Genomic DNA, 13,706 nt, shown 5'->3' with positions numbered 1-13,706 from the left:
CTTTCCAAACTTCTCTAAACAAATCTCGTGACATCGCTTGCAGGCAGCAACGTCGAAAAATCGGTGCAACTCTGGAGCCACGAAGGCTTCGCTTCAAACTACGAGGTCACAAATGCAGCAGCGCTCGGACATGTAAACAGACTTTAATGTGAAAACATCAACAGAGTTTCCTTTTCTTAAACACAAAAGACAGCCCAGCTGAATGACACCAGAGGAAACAGCAGAATGTCTGCATGTCGGCGTTTATTTCTAATGTACTCTCCGCAGTTGAAGACATGTGAAAGAGACAACTGTATCAAAGGACTCGCAAAGCTGTCAGCGTGTTTATTTATCTAACGTCATGTGTTAGCTTTGGTGAGCCGATTTCTATTTCTCTCAGAGAAGAATATGTTTACAAATGACGTGCCCAAAAAAAAAAAGAAACAGAGCTTTGCATTTAGCAACAAGGGAGGCCTTTGTCACAGGCGTCTTTAGCGTTCCTCCTTTTGTCTTCATCAGTGCCCGGGATCATTTAGAAATAGAAATATCTTGTAATGTTATTGTAAATGTGCAATAGAGATGATTATCTCTGATGAAAGTGCTACATTAGCTAAAATGACTCAGAGTTTTGTTTTGCTTTTTTGGGTTTTTTTTAAGAGACACTTCAACAACATTTGAAGGCTGTTTCAGGATAATGTTGTCAAACTTTGAAGTAAGGATGCACCCCCCCCCCCCCCCCCCCCCCCCCCCTAACATTTCACTGCCCTCACAGAGAGGTAAACAAAGAGCAGTTAAGTTTGTCATCACATCATCTGTCAGCCCTCTCTCTCCTCCTCTTTCTTTTGAAATGTTTAAAAAGTCCACTTATCCCTCTGACCTTTCTACTGACCTCTTGTTTTACTGCTTTTCTAGCGCTCCTCTTATAAACGGCTCAGGTAGGGTAAGGAAAAACCAACAGGACTTTAAGAGCCCTATACCCATATGCTCATTCACAGATTCTGTGACATCATGAAACCCTCCAAATGTGATTCAAGCATGTGTAACACTGTTCAGTACGCCTGCTTTTGACTCAGTCGCTTATAAGCCGTCATCTTACTTTAAGACACAAAAAGGGGCGACCTTACCCTCCCTCTTCAAACGCAGACATGGACATTTAGAAGTAAAAATGGACCTCTGGTAAAAAAAAAATAGCCTGCATGCAACATTTCCTCCTGACACAAATAGCCTTTCCTGCTCTATAAATAAACACTGCTGGTCTTGGAAAGTCACCAGGCTCATAACCCAGAGAGCTGCTCATAAAGGCAGAGGGGTAGAAATAAAATACTCTGTAGTACCCCTCTATTGAGCAATGTTACAGTATAATAAAAGACACACACACACACACACACACACACACACACACAGGTCACAGTCAGTGTAGGATAGGTCAAAGAAACAATAAAAACGTCATACAGTCTCAATTATTATTTTGATCAAATCTCTGAAATAAGAAGTTTTCTCCTTGGACTTGACCGTCAGATTGGACAGAAGAGATAAAAGATGGATGGAGGGAGGGTGTTTCTCACCCTCCCTCCATCCATCTTCTAACATGAGTATTGTTCCAGCTGATGAGAGCAGGCCAAGCTAAACAACCTGTCTAAACCACACTGGAGGCAGGAAGCCTGACTGGACAAATAGGGAGTCTCTCCCCTCACCTCCAGTCTGTTTTGTTTTTTTTGTTGTTGTTTTTTTTACCTCTGATTATTTCTTCATCTTTGTCTCAGTTGTCACGACTCCTGCCCAGTTTCCACAAGATTTGAACAGTGTCCACTTATTGAGTGTATCCGTCTACCTCTCTGGTGCCTCCGTCTTTATCAGTTAGATGTTGTGTCTCACACCCTTACGTCATCTAAATGCACTTCCTGATGACATCATCAGACAGGTCGCCTTGAGTCATACTGGATCCACAGCCACAGTTTTCTAAAGAACCTGAACGGGAATATACTTTCACTCATGGAATCTCTTAAACATGAATAAATACATAAACATACAAATACAGCAGCGCGACAAGGAGCTTGCATCATCAGCGATGTACTCGCACTCACGCCAGACGAGAAACAAGCCCAAAAGCAAACACACACCCACACATAAATGAGCATGCAAACACATGCACAGACAAGGATCACACCCGCCTGCTTGCACCATCCGCGGCGCCTCGTGCATCTGCTGACAAGCTCATTTCCTGGCTGAATTTCTGTAGTTTATATACACAGACGATAAGAAATAAAGAGTTCCCACGGGCACTTCCTGCATTAATTGGACCCCTGTTTAAACAGGCTTTAAGCCGTTTTCCTCGGGCTTTCCTTGGATTCATTTGAACCAGTTCAAGTCAGGATTAGTTCAAGTTTTGAAACCATTCTTTCCGGAGTGCTTGTTCATGAAACTCAGGTTGGAACGGGAAAATAAAGGGCACAATGCCTTGTGCAGTCAGCAGCTGACTCGCTGTGGCGACTGAAGTAGAAGCGTATTGGACAGGCCTTCTGCACACTGCACAGCAGGAGTGGAACAATAAGAGGGAAGACTGATCATGAGACTCTCACAGCAGCTCCAGGAAAGAGACTAAAACAACATTTGACCAGATGATATTTACTTTCTGCTCACACCCTTCTGTCCAGATGGATTTATTGTGCTCATGAATCAAGAATGTATTTTCAAACAGCGATCAGATAAACTGTACTGAGATAAAATCTTATATATATTTTTTTTAAAAGCCTGAATGTAAAGGTGAGGCGAAAACACATGGAGCATAGTTCAGTTTAATTTGACATTTTCCATCAATAACACAAAGCTAGCACACTGCCTCTTTGTTTGTTGTATTTTCTGTGAGTGACTGATTTCCCCAACAATCCTTTTAGCTTTTAATCAGGATAAATCTTATCTTTAAAGTCGTGTGATGATCAACTGTTATCTCCCTTCTTTGAATTATCTGCTTGACCTGCATGATGAAGGAAAAACAATGTTAAACACTGTGGCGATGATATAACTGTCGCTGAATGAACACAGTAAGGCTGCACTTTGTTGTCCGTCTGCTGATCTGGTCGTTTTTAACACCGACGTGAATGTCGCTAATGGCTGCACGGCAGTCAGATGGTCGGACAAATGTTTGCGTGAAAACTTGAACGCTTGTCGTGCGTGTCTTTTCAGAGCTCCTCAGGGAGTCTTTTGCAAAGAGCCAATCCTATATAAATTATTTTTTTACACGAGGGTTGACGCTGGAGAAAGAACTATATCTGCTGGGTGGAGAACATTTTGAAAGCACGGTATAGACAGAATGCTTAGTGTGAACAATGCCAGTTATCCCTTTGACTGTTGTGCTATCTCTCTGCTTACAATGACAACACACACACACACACACACACACACACACACACACCCCCTTCCTCCACTTCTGCCAGATTAATTTCAGGCCATCCCTGAGGTTTTATTGTCTCCCACAGTGCTAATACCCTTTCACTACAACCCGCCAGAACCAACCATTCCTTGCCAAACCATGACACACTGGGCCAAATCAAACAGGGCCAAGTGGAAATACTTCAGGCTGAGCTCCAGTCAAAAGAAACGTTCTGTATAATTCAAGGACCGCTACAGTATTCTGTTGCAACGAAATGACTTTTATTTTGTTACTGCAACAATCGTGGAAAAAAAAGTAGGGCAAAAATATTTCTCTCTCATGGCTGAATTTCTTTGAAGTAGCAAAAAGAAGGAGGAGGAGGAGGAGGAGGAGGACTGTCGTTTTACATTCTCAACCACCAGCGCACAATCCATAATTTAGAAATGTTTTCAAATGATCCGCATGTGATATTTTTCTCCACAGGGCTGCTCCACTTTACAATGCAATCCCTCCGCTGCTCGATTTATAAACATTTCTAAAACGAGATTGTTTTGCTGTAAAGGAGTGTCAAAGCAGGCACGTGAAATTTCGTTCAGTTTGGTCTCCGTAGTGTTTTAGAGCCGGGATGAGTGGAAGCCATGAGACAGCTGTGAGAAGCGAGAGGAGACGGCATAATCCACACATCAATTAGACACTGAGTCTGGGTGATAAGGGTGTGTGTGTGTGTGTGTGTGTGTGTGTGAGCCTTGAGTAATCCAGCTTAGTCTAGCATCTGTGGGAGCAGTTTTATGTAGTGTTACAGTATGTAGGCTTGGTGAGAGGTTTCAATACTAAGAACTTTAACCACTTTAAACTATTGAATACACACATAAGAACCAGCTTGTGTGTGTGTGTGTGTGTGTGTGTGTGTGTGTGTGTGTGTGTGTGTGTGTGTGTGTGTGTGTGTGTGTGTGTGTGTGTGTGTGTGTGTGTGTGTGTGTGTGTGTGTGTGTGTGTGTGTGTGTGTGTGTGTGTGTGTGTGTGTGTGTGTGTGTGTGTGTGTGTGTGTGTGTGTGTGTGTGTGTGTGTGTGTGGTAGTGTGTGTGTGTGGTAGTGTGGTAGTGTGTGTGTGTGTGTGGTAGTGTGAGTAATGTACTTGGGGGGTGGCAGTAAAGAGCTGAGTGTAAGATAATAGTCGAAGTAAATTAACCAATTTCGAGCAGCTCGGCTCAAACAGCAGGGACAGCTGTTAATGTGCTCTCAGAGAGTCGACTCACACTGTAAGATTTCATTACAATGTTTATTTACACAGGACTGTTTTTTTATTAGGGTTAGTAATAAGTGAATAGAAATACTCGTACCTTTTAAAATTATTTCCAACATTTTGGGTTTCTGGCGTTGTTTTAAGGCGTCACATAGAACTATTTGAAACCCAAGAACCTCGCGTTGCTTCAATACAAAAACCTGCAAACTGAAGCTGAATTCTGTGTCCGATTTTTGTTTTGTTAACTAATTCTTTGATCAGTTTAAGCTCCAATTGAGGGGGGAAAAAAACAACTTAACTCTAGATTTTTGGACAGCTGATTTCAATAAACCCTGATGTTTATATTAGAGGTTACATTTCTGGTAAACAGCAGAACATTTATGGAGCTGGCAGGGGGGATAAGCTGATAACATGGATGACAATAAAAAAAAAAGTGGGAAATTATGAATGGAAAGACATGATAGAATGTCTATCCATTCATGAATCCTTTCCACATCTTTTCTGCAGGCTGACTGAATTAAATGTCAGTGGTAACTCCAAAGCAAACGATCGAGGGAACAGAAAGCTCATTTCTGAATGCTAATTGTTCAGACATGAGTGCATCAGAATGCCTCGGCGTCTTTCTCTGGCTGTTTGCCAAACACATTCCCAGAAACCACGTCACATTGTCTGCTTGTCTTAAACACAGCTCGCCCACACAATAGAGCTATAAAGCATTTGACAGCTTGTGTCCACTAATTTGCATATTTACAAATGTCAGGGTGGCTCAACCTCATGATGAAGGGACTTCTACTTTGAAGAGAAGTGCTGATAACAGATTACAGTATAGCATCATCCAAAGGACACCTACTGACCTTCATACTGAGTGATACTCTCATGTCAGGATAAAAATAGCTTCTTCCCACTAATAAGAGGGCCGCTACACTTTCCATGTCAGGCTGATTTAAAAGTGGGGGGGAAAAAGTACACTTTTGTTAAATGTTAAAAGAGCTGCAAAAGTCAGCTGGTACAACTTCAAGAGACATCACTGTATGAATGTCCATCAGCAGAACGGGGAAACGAAATTAAAATGAACATTGTAGTATTTCTTTTAGACGCTTGATATCATTTTGTTCCAAAACATAATCAAGCATAGCTATCAGAGAACCGTACCGAGACGAACCGAACTGAACCGCTTGCTGGACCCGGGGCTTTATTGTCACTCCTCTGAAGCTAAGTCAATGAAGGAGTCATTTTATCTGCAAAAAAAAACCCCTTTGTCATAACTGGGGTCTTAAAAGGCGGAATGTGCGACTGTTTGGCCACACCTCCTCCATCCTGAAGCCTCAGCTGCACACCTCCAACCCCTCTATCCTTGTGTTTGCACCAACAAACCTTATGGGGGGGGGGGGTAGTGCATCGGCATTCATAATTGCAATCCCTTTAATACTGTAATAATACAGTTCCTGCAATAAGCACACACAAAAAAAAACTACATACGACTGTCGACCACAGACACCCACACTTTCCCCACCATGTCAATGATATATAAATACATAGGCAGACAACGAGACGCTCAAACAAAGCTCAGATATCCAGCAGACACACACTCACACACACACACACACACACACAGACACACACACACACACACACACACACAGAAGAATTCTTCTGATTCACTGTGACCTTGCATAACTACACACCTGCCCACACAGTTTGATAAAGCTATGCTTGCTCGTCCTTCCATTCGAGTGCAGGCTGCAAAGCATTTGGTGGATACGTTTCATGTGGAAAAAAAGTCGACCCACAGCACAGCCACGATGATCACGGCACAGGTGAAAACTGTGGGGGTTTGTCACATCTGTGTGAAAATCTCACATTCGGTTATTCTTTTGTGCGGTAACAAAGCTGTTTGTCATGTTTGGGGAACGTGTGGCCACCTTAAGCTTGGGCAGCATTTTTACACTGCTTGGCCTTGCAGTGCATTCACTAGTGTGCAGCTTTTCAGAAAAAGCTGATTCTCTGAATAACGGTGATACAGTCCGCTGAGTCTGCCCGGCTGTACCGATGTGAGCTCGCTTGTGTGATGCTTTTACAAAAGATTGTGAAATTACAATGACAAAAAAGTTCTAACAAGCAAACGTAACGTCTGTTTGGAAGTCGGATGTAAAGAGGAGATTCATTTAAATGTAGAGCAGAGCTGACGTTGAGGCTTGCCGGGTATCATGGGGAGTGAGTCTCTCTGCTAGTTATGCTAGTCTCTGTTCAAGTATTTGCTCTGAGCTCTAATCTGCGCTGTGTGCAGGTTGGTAATTAAAAACAAGAAAGCCAGTCCCGGCAGGGCTTACTTTTTTTTTTCTTTTTTTTTTTTACCATGGCATCGAAACAGGTCGTGATTTTTTAGTGTCATATTTAAATTTGGAGTTCTGGTATTCAAACAAACCTTTTGCTCTAATAAATGAAAATAGAAATGGTTTCTTTGCATTTTGACACAATATGGCAGCTAACTGTATTCTTGGTTCCACTTCTTATTTCTCACTGAGTTGTGTGCAGCGTTGCGATCCATTTCATATCGTGATCCCGTGTATTGTGATGCGTATTGTTTTGTTTTGGGGTCATTATGAACACCCAGCCCAACATTCTATCACTCTGCTGATTCTTTTCCCTCTTTTGCAATTATTTCCAGATCCTGATTTTAGAGTCTATTCGATGCATTGTGTTGTGGTCTTTCACGTGGACAAAATGGATCAAAGTCCTAGTTAACTATCGGGGGAAGTTGAAAAATACACACAGGAAAAGTCTTCATAACATTCAGTTGTGTTACTTTCTGTACTGTACTACAGAAAACCTAGATCTTCTATCTCCTCCAGTCTCATTTCTAACGTGTCGACCTTATTAAGGCCTCATGTTGTGGTGGAGTGTTTGAGGGGAATGTTTGGCTCAGTTCTCTTGGATGAGAACTCTTGTGGTGAAACAATCAGTAAAGATTTGATAGGAGAACACAGACTCCATTACGCATGTTCTGGAAATGTCTTGACTTCATATAAAAGTTATTTATGAGGGCATTAACTTTCGGTTATTGTATTCTAAAAAAAAAAATGAAGCTGTTTTTTGGGGGAAACATTCCTATGTAATCTATCACAGACACACATGGCCAAAAATAGAAGCAAGGAGATATTCTACTAAGGTAGTTCAGGGTTGTTGTTGTTTTTTCTGAAATGACTTTTTGCTAAGGGGATAAACATGCCGGTCTGTTAATTTTTTTCCCGCATACCTTAAAGGTGGCCATTAATTTTAATCACCATTTGTGCACTACAGGGCTGGCACTGTTTTTACCCAGAATTCCTTTGCATACAAAACAATGTAGCGATTATTTCATTGCCGATCTTTTCACAAAGTCACTCTTCTTTTTCCTTTTTCTGTCTTTAACTAAATGACCTGAGATATTTTATGTGGAGCAGTATTTATTTATTTTTTAAATAAGAAGCAGAATCGTTTTGATGAAAGTACAAAATCAGCGCACACAGTCTGATAACAATAACAATGTTATACTAACATTTGGAAGCACTTTGTATTGCACACAAATATGGAGGGATAAACCTGCTTTTGCAGTTGGATTCGATATTAAGTAACAAAAAATAATGACTCACTGATCATGTGTCATTTTATGATGTAATGTGTTTGCACTGAGATTATTACAGGATTTTTAAAATCAATCAGAATAGCTGCCATCCGTTTGAAATGTTTTTTTTCTTTCAGATGTGCATCACTACAGTTCAGTCCTATCCTTTTCTAAACAGTATCACACCAACACAGGGGATTCATCATCATTCCAGAGACGAGCTGGATATTTATTAGACATCAAAGTGACAGTGTACGTGGGTGTGAGGTCCACAAAGGCATGCATGACTGCGAATGGCTTCAGTCGTGTTTCTAAGCAACATTCAATCCGCTGCTCTCCTGCCTTCCTTCCTATCCCTCCTGCCGCCTACGACTTTCATGCATCTCTCTCCAAAAGGATCAGTCTCAAACTATTTTCAACTCTCATCGCAAGTTCCACGAGAAACACACACGCACACGCACACACACACACACGCACAGTTCAGGTGAGACAGCCATGAGCCGTTTCATGCACAAAGAAGGAACTTTTGAGACCTTACAGCGTAATGCTGAACATTTCCTGGAACAATGGACACTATTGTGCTCCCCCACATAGCTGCCTGAATTTTCAATAATTTACTGTAACTAGGCTGCCGCGTATGTAAAACTGCAGCTTGTTAAAGAGGAAATCAGACACTTAAATATGTCTGTTTTCCCTACTTTTCTACTCATACTGTATCGATAAAATTGAGTGTCCCTAGTCCATGTGAAAAGCTCAGCTATACATGTTTGTGTGCTTCTAGATTATATAAGTGATTTGATTTTGCTCTCTACAAACCCATGCATTAGCTATGCCTCACAAAGCAGGGATATACTCCACCTTCCTCTGTCCAACCGTCTCTCTCTCTCTCTCTCAACAGTCTGACATCTAACCAGAGGAGCACCACCCTGCCCCGCCCTTCACTCCAAATCTCATGGAAACTGTCTACATGAACCCAGTGTCTGATACATTAGGCAATCCATCTCTCCATTTGCCAACCTCTCTACTCCTGACACTCCCTGCGTCCTCTAAAACTTCTCCCATTCATCTAGAAACCCTCCAGATTTTTCCTGTCTGGTTTTTGGCTCTGTGTCATTCCGGTCACTGTGACAACTGATGAGTCAGGCAGTGTGCAGACGCCTCACTTCCTGTGAGTGTAAAGTATCATAGACTAAAACAAATGATTGAGCCGACTAGAGAAAATCTTCCCGAAAGACTGATTCACTGTCAGGAGGATTAAAATCACCATATGAAGCAACGTAGAGAGAGTGTCTTGAAAGAATTTGTGGCCTGTTTCATTGAATCTAAAACGTTCACATCACTCCTTCGTAGGAGACTCAGCATGTCTGAAGTTTGTGTCATGAGGCCATAAAACATAAATCACAGTTGTAGGTTCTTAAAGTTCTTGTGATGCTATGAGATGCAGCCAAAGAGATTTCATTTGAAACTGTGATTTATTTATTTTTTCGGTTTATAGATAAGCTTGGAGGATGCCCGATACTGATTTGACCAACAACATGATTCAAATCTTTTTTTTTCTTCTTCATGAAAAGTTAAATAACAACAAGCCGTGGAGAGCTGTAAACCCCAAGGGGAGAACAAATCTGCCATAAATCATCCGCAATATCCATACATAGACAGACGCTGACTCAGCCATGCAAACACACTCATTTGCACACACGGTGGCACACACACACACACACACACACACACATACACACACACACACTTTACATAGCCTAGAACACATGTTACAGTACTTACATCAGTTTTTCTGAACTTGGCTTTAAGGCTCTTCATGTTCAGTCCGGTCCATGCAGTCGTTCACTCAGTCAGGGCTGTGGAGACGAAAACACAGATGTTTGAAATCACTCGTGTTTGTTCCTATTTCAAATGTGATTCAGGTATCCATCCATAAAGACTAAACTCATCCAAACACAAAGACGTTTGTGGTGCTGAAAGCAGACAAGAAACAGTAGGTTAAAAAAAAAAGAAGTGTTTGTCTTACAAAAACTCATAAAAGCTGCTTATTCAGGCCTAATCTGAAGTGAAATGTTTAGTCCTAGAAAGCAACAAAAACATGTTTTGTGACTTTGAACAGGCGGGTAATGCCAATTCAGACCTTTTGCTGGCATCCGGCTTTCTATTGTTTACTTTAAGGATGTTTAAAATCACCACAAAACCCTAGGGGGATGTCTGGTTAATGTGGTCTATTTTGGTGCCTTAACAGCCTTGAGCAATTTCAAAAATGTCATGCCTGAAATGACCATGTCAATGATTTACGGAGCATAAAAAAAGGTATACTTACTTCCCTCATTAATATTATTTACAGGTTCCTCTGGGTCTGCTTCTATTTAAACTGAGAGAACCGCTTATTAAATGAGCCTCTTTGCAATGATAACAAGCAGTTGTGTCCTGGAGGAAAATATCTTACATTTTCCATCCAGAAATGTTTTGCAGGCACAAAGCGTAAGTTAGAAAGAATAATTCATATTTCCAAGAGTATTTGCTTGGGCAGATGGCAATGTACGAGAGAAGGTTTATTGTATGTGGGCGCATCAAGGACAGCCATGTCTGAGCTACTCTGACAACATTCAAGCATTTCACATTAACTTTAATTTGACTAGTCAGTATATGTATCAATTGTATATGTATACCTGCACCTGTTGGAATTTAAAGTAAAATGTCCAGACCACTAAGGACAAACAGAATCAAAACGACAAACTGGTAGAGTAGAGAAACTACATAAACTAGATTTCAGCAGACAGACTGTTGGGAATCCAACTTCACTACTGAATGCATGAAGCTCCAAACACTACACAGTTCACATTCTATCAAACAGCTACATGAGCAGAACTGCATATTGCTCCTTAAGCAATAAAGGCTATGCATGAATTCATGCACAAAATTTGGTGCCTTCGGTTTTGCAAGAGTATCTCATGCGCGCGCCGAGTATCATTGCACAGTGATCAATTGAATAACGCTTTTTAAATACGCTGCGCGACAGCACACGAGCTGTTTGAATTACCATAAACATTTAGTTATAAAAAGGAAATGACCAGTCCGCATATTGACCAATAACTACTTCCATGATATGAAACTGGACTCACTTACCCTGTAATGAGTTGGAATCGCAGCAGAGCTGGACACATAAAAGAATCTGACACACAACCGCTTTTTGTGCCAAAAAACGATTATCTACCGAACCGGTAAGAAAACAGCGAGTCGATGTTTCTTCTAAGCCTAGGAGGAGGATGCAAAAGAATAGAAAGTAGAGCTCATTAACACCGCCCGGCCCGTATACATTAAAAGTTTGCTGTCCACGGACTCCTGCCTGTTTCTCGCTCGCTACTCAACTCAACTCAGCGGTTGCTGCCCGGTTTAGGAAAGTGACGTCACTCCAAGTGCTCTCGTGACGGCAGCGAGCGAGCCCTCTTGTATTATCCTTTGTGCCCCATAGATGTTCTGGTTAAAGGGGTATTTCACACTAAACCAAACGCGTACAGCTAGATCATGATGTGTTACTAAAGGAAAACGTCCGTCTTTATATTTGACAGATAATAAATCTGCTGATTTGCCACTTTACTGAAGTCTTATCCCCGATCTTGTGAACTCCCATGACCCCCCCCCCCCAAAAAAAAATACAAAAAAGAAGAGGAAAAACAAGGTTGACTGGCCCACTTTTATATAGCGGCAGCTCCTATAACTTTAACAAATCTCAATCTACTTTCATTAAACCATAAAAAAAAGCCTTTTTATTTGCCAACTATTTTTTGATTCTGTATTCATCATTTATTTACCATATTGTATTATTATGCATGCATTAGCACTTTATTGGGCATGGTCTAATGGAATCACACTGGTGATTATCTTTTTTTTTTACTATTCTTATTTTTCCTAAATAGATGGGCCCTTTGTACCTTTAGGGTGGGGATATATAAATGTGAACACAGTAAGCCTATACTTGTTTTTGTTCAAGAATATTTCCATATAAAAATTAGTCATCATGGGTACACCGATTTTTCTGTGTTATTTGTATCATCTTTTAAAAACCAGTCGTGTCATGTTGATGATGGGCCTGTGATGCAACACCTCAGCAATAATACCTATTAATGCAGGTGAGAACGTGTCTTTATTGTCAGGGTGTAATGTTGGTACTATTTGGTATGAGTTGTGCTATAGGCTACCTCACTGTCTGTTTCTGTGTCATAAACCAAAACAGTCATTTAAAATGTTTAGTGAACTATTGCCAACATCTACATTTCAAACTCCATCACTCTAATGTAAACCATTTTTTTTTTTAAACTATAGTATATGGCAATTTATCTATATCAAATATTCTATTAATGAGCACAATCATGAGTTATGTAACCTGAGAATATCTAAATTGATATTAAAAAAAGATGAAAAGTGGGGGAGAAAAAGACAGTTTGATAGATCAGACTTATGTTCATAGGAATGTCTCCGTCTTCAAGGTGTGGCTCGTTTTAAAATAGTTTCTGACTCTACAAGTGACTGCAATATATGGACAAACAAAGAATGTGGGCCAGGTATCAAGTCTTCACACAACCAAAACAGAGACACCTAGTGGAGAAGCTAATTATTACTACATTGTTTTTCTTTAATATGACTATCAAATCAGCAGTAGGTCATACAACGTTGTTTAATTAATGTTTCTTCTCAAAAGAGTCTCAACATTATAAGCCAAACTTGTTCTTGTTCTGTAATTATAGAACTGTTGAAATGTATGATGAATGAATGCATAGTAATAAACACATTTTATCTCATGCTTAACAGAACAAACTATATTATTGTATATTATTATATCACTTCAGTCAACATTGGCTCTTAATCAATCAATTAATCCACCAGACAGTCACAAAATAAATGTGAGATGTTGGGTCCACTCGTTGGTTGCTTTGTTAATGCATCCTTAGGCTAACACAAGAAGCAAGATTTGCACACTTTTATTGTGCAATGGTATCTCTGGTATTGTTTGCACTTTGATAACCAGAGTTTGAACTGGGTTTTTAACATAATTATGACAACATTAAAGGTATTTATTGGATTGGATAATCATAGATAAAAAATTTATTTATTTTTATTTTATGTAGCCGATGCAATTATTCAACATTTTTTCAAATGTGTGTGGACACAGTCTAAAGACGCTGCAGACGTCCCGATAATGCTTTTTAAACTACTACTGCATTACTGGTTTTGCAATAAAAAAGGTAGGCTACCCTTCCCTGATTCATGTAAAACGAACAAGTCATTTTTCTTTCCTAAGCTTTCCGTTTATTTTATTTAGGTGCAAATTGCAATTTTTAATTGAAAAAGTTTATCTAAGCATATCTCATAAGAAAACGACTGTTATATAGTTATATCAATGCCTTAAGTTAAATCAAGATGGTCCACAAAAAATGCGGTTTCATGAGTGACGTTACCAGCATGTGATTAAAGCCAAAGAGTCCCAATCTCCAAGATAACTACCT

General features: G+C 40.3%; 1 protein-coding gene across 1 annotated transcript in view; it reads right to left on the bottom strand.

Annotated features, from left to right (window-relative positions):
* Positions 1 to 11,759, bottom strand: part of rai14 (retinoic acid induced 14) — a 36,447-nt gene extending 24,688 nt beyond the window's left edge. The window contains exons 1-2 of the mRNA XM_079365137.1: positions 11,329 to 11,759; positions 9,979 to 10,052 (exon numbers count right to left, since the gene is read on the bottom strand). Coding sequence (XP_079221263.1) covers positions 9,979 to 10,014 — 36 coding nt within the window. The 5' untranslated portion in view covers positions 10,015 to 10,052; positions 11,329 to 11,759. The remainder of the gene's footprint in view (positions 1 to 9,978; positions 10,053 to 11,328) is intronic.
* Positions 11,760 to 13,706: the final 1,947 nt, after the last annotated feature.

This window comes from Symphodus melops, assembly GCF_947650265.1.
Source record: "Symphodus melops genome assembly, chromosome: 16".
NCBI classification, from domain to species: domain Eukaryota; kingdom Metazoa; phylum Chordata; class Actinopteri; order Labriformes; family Labridae; genus Symphodus; species Symphodus melops.
The sequence above is the reverse complement of the archived record's forward strand: the minus strand, read 5'-3'. Positions and strand labels throughout refer to the sequence as shown.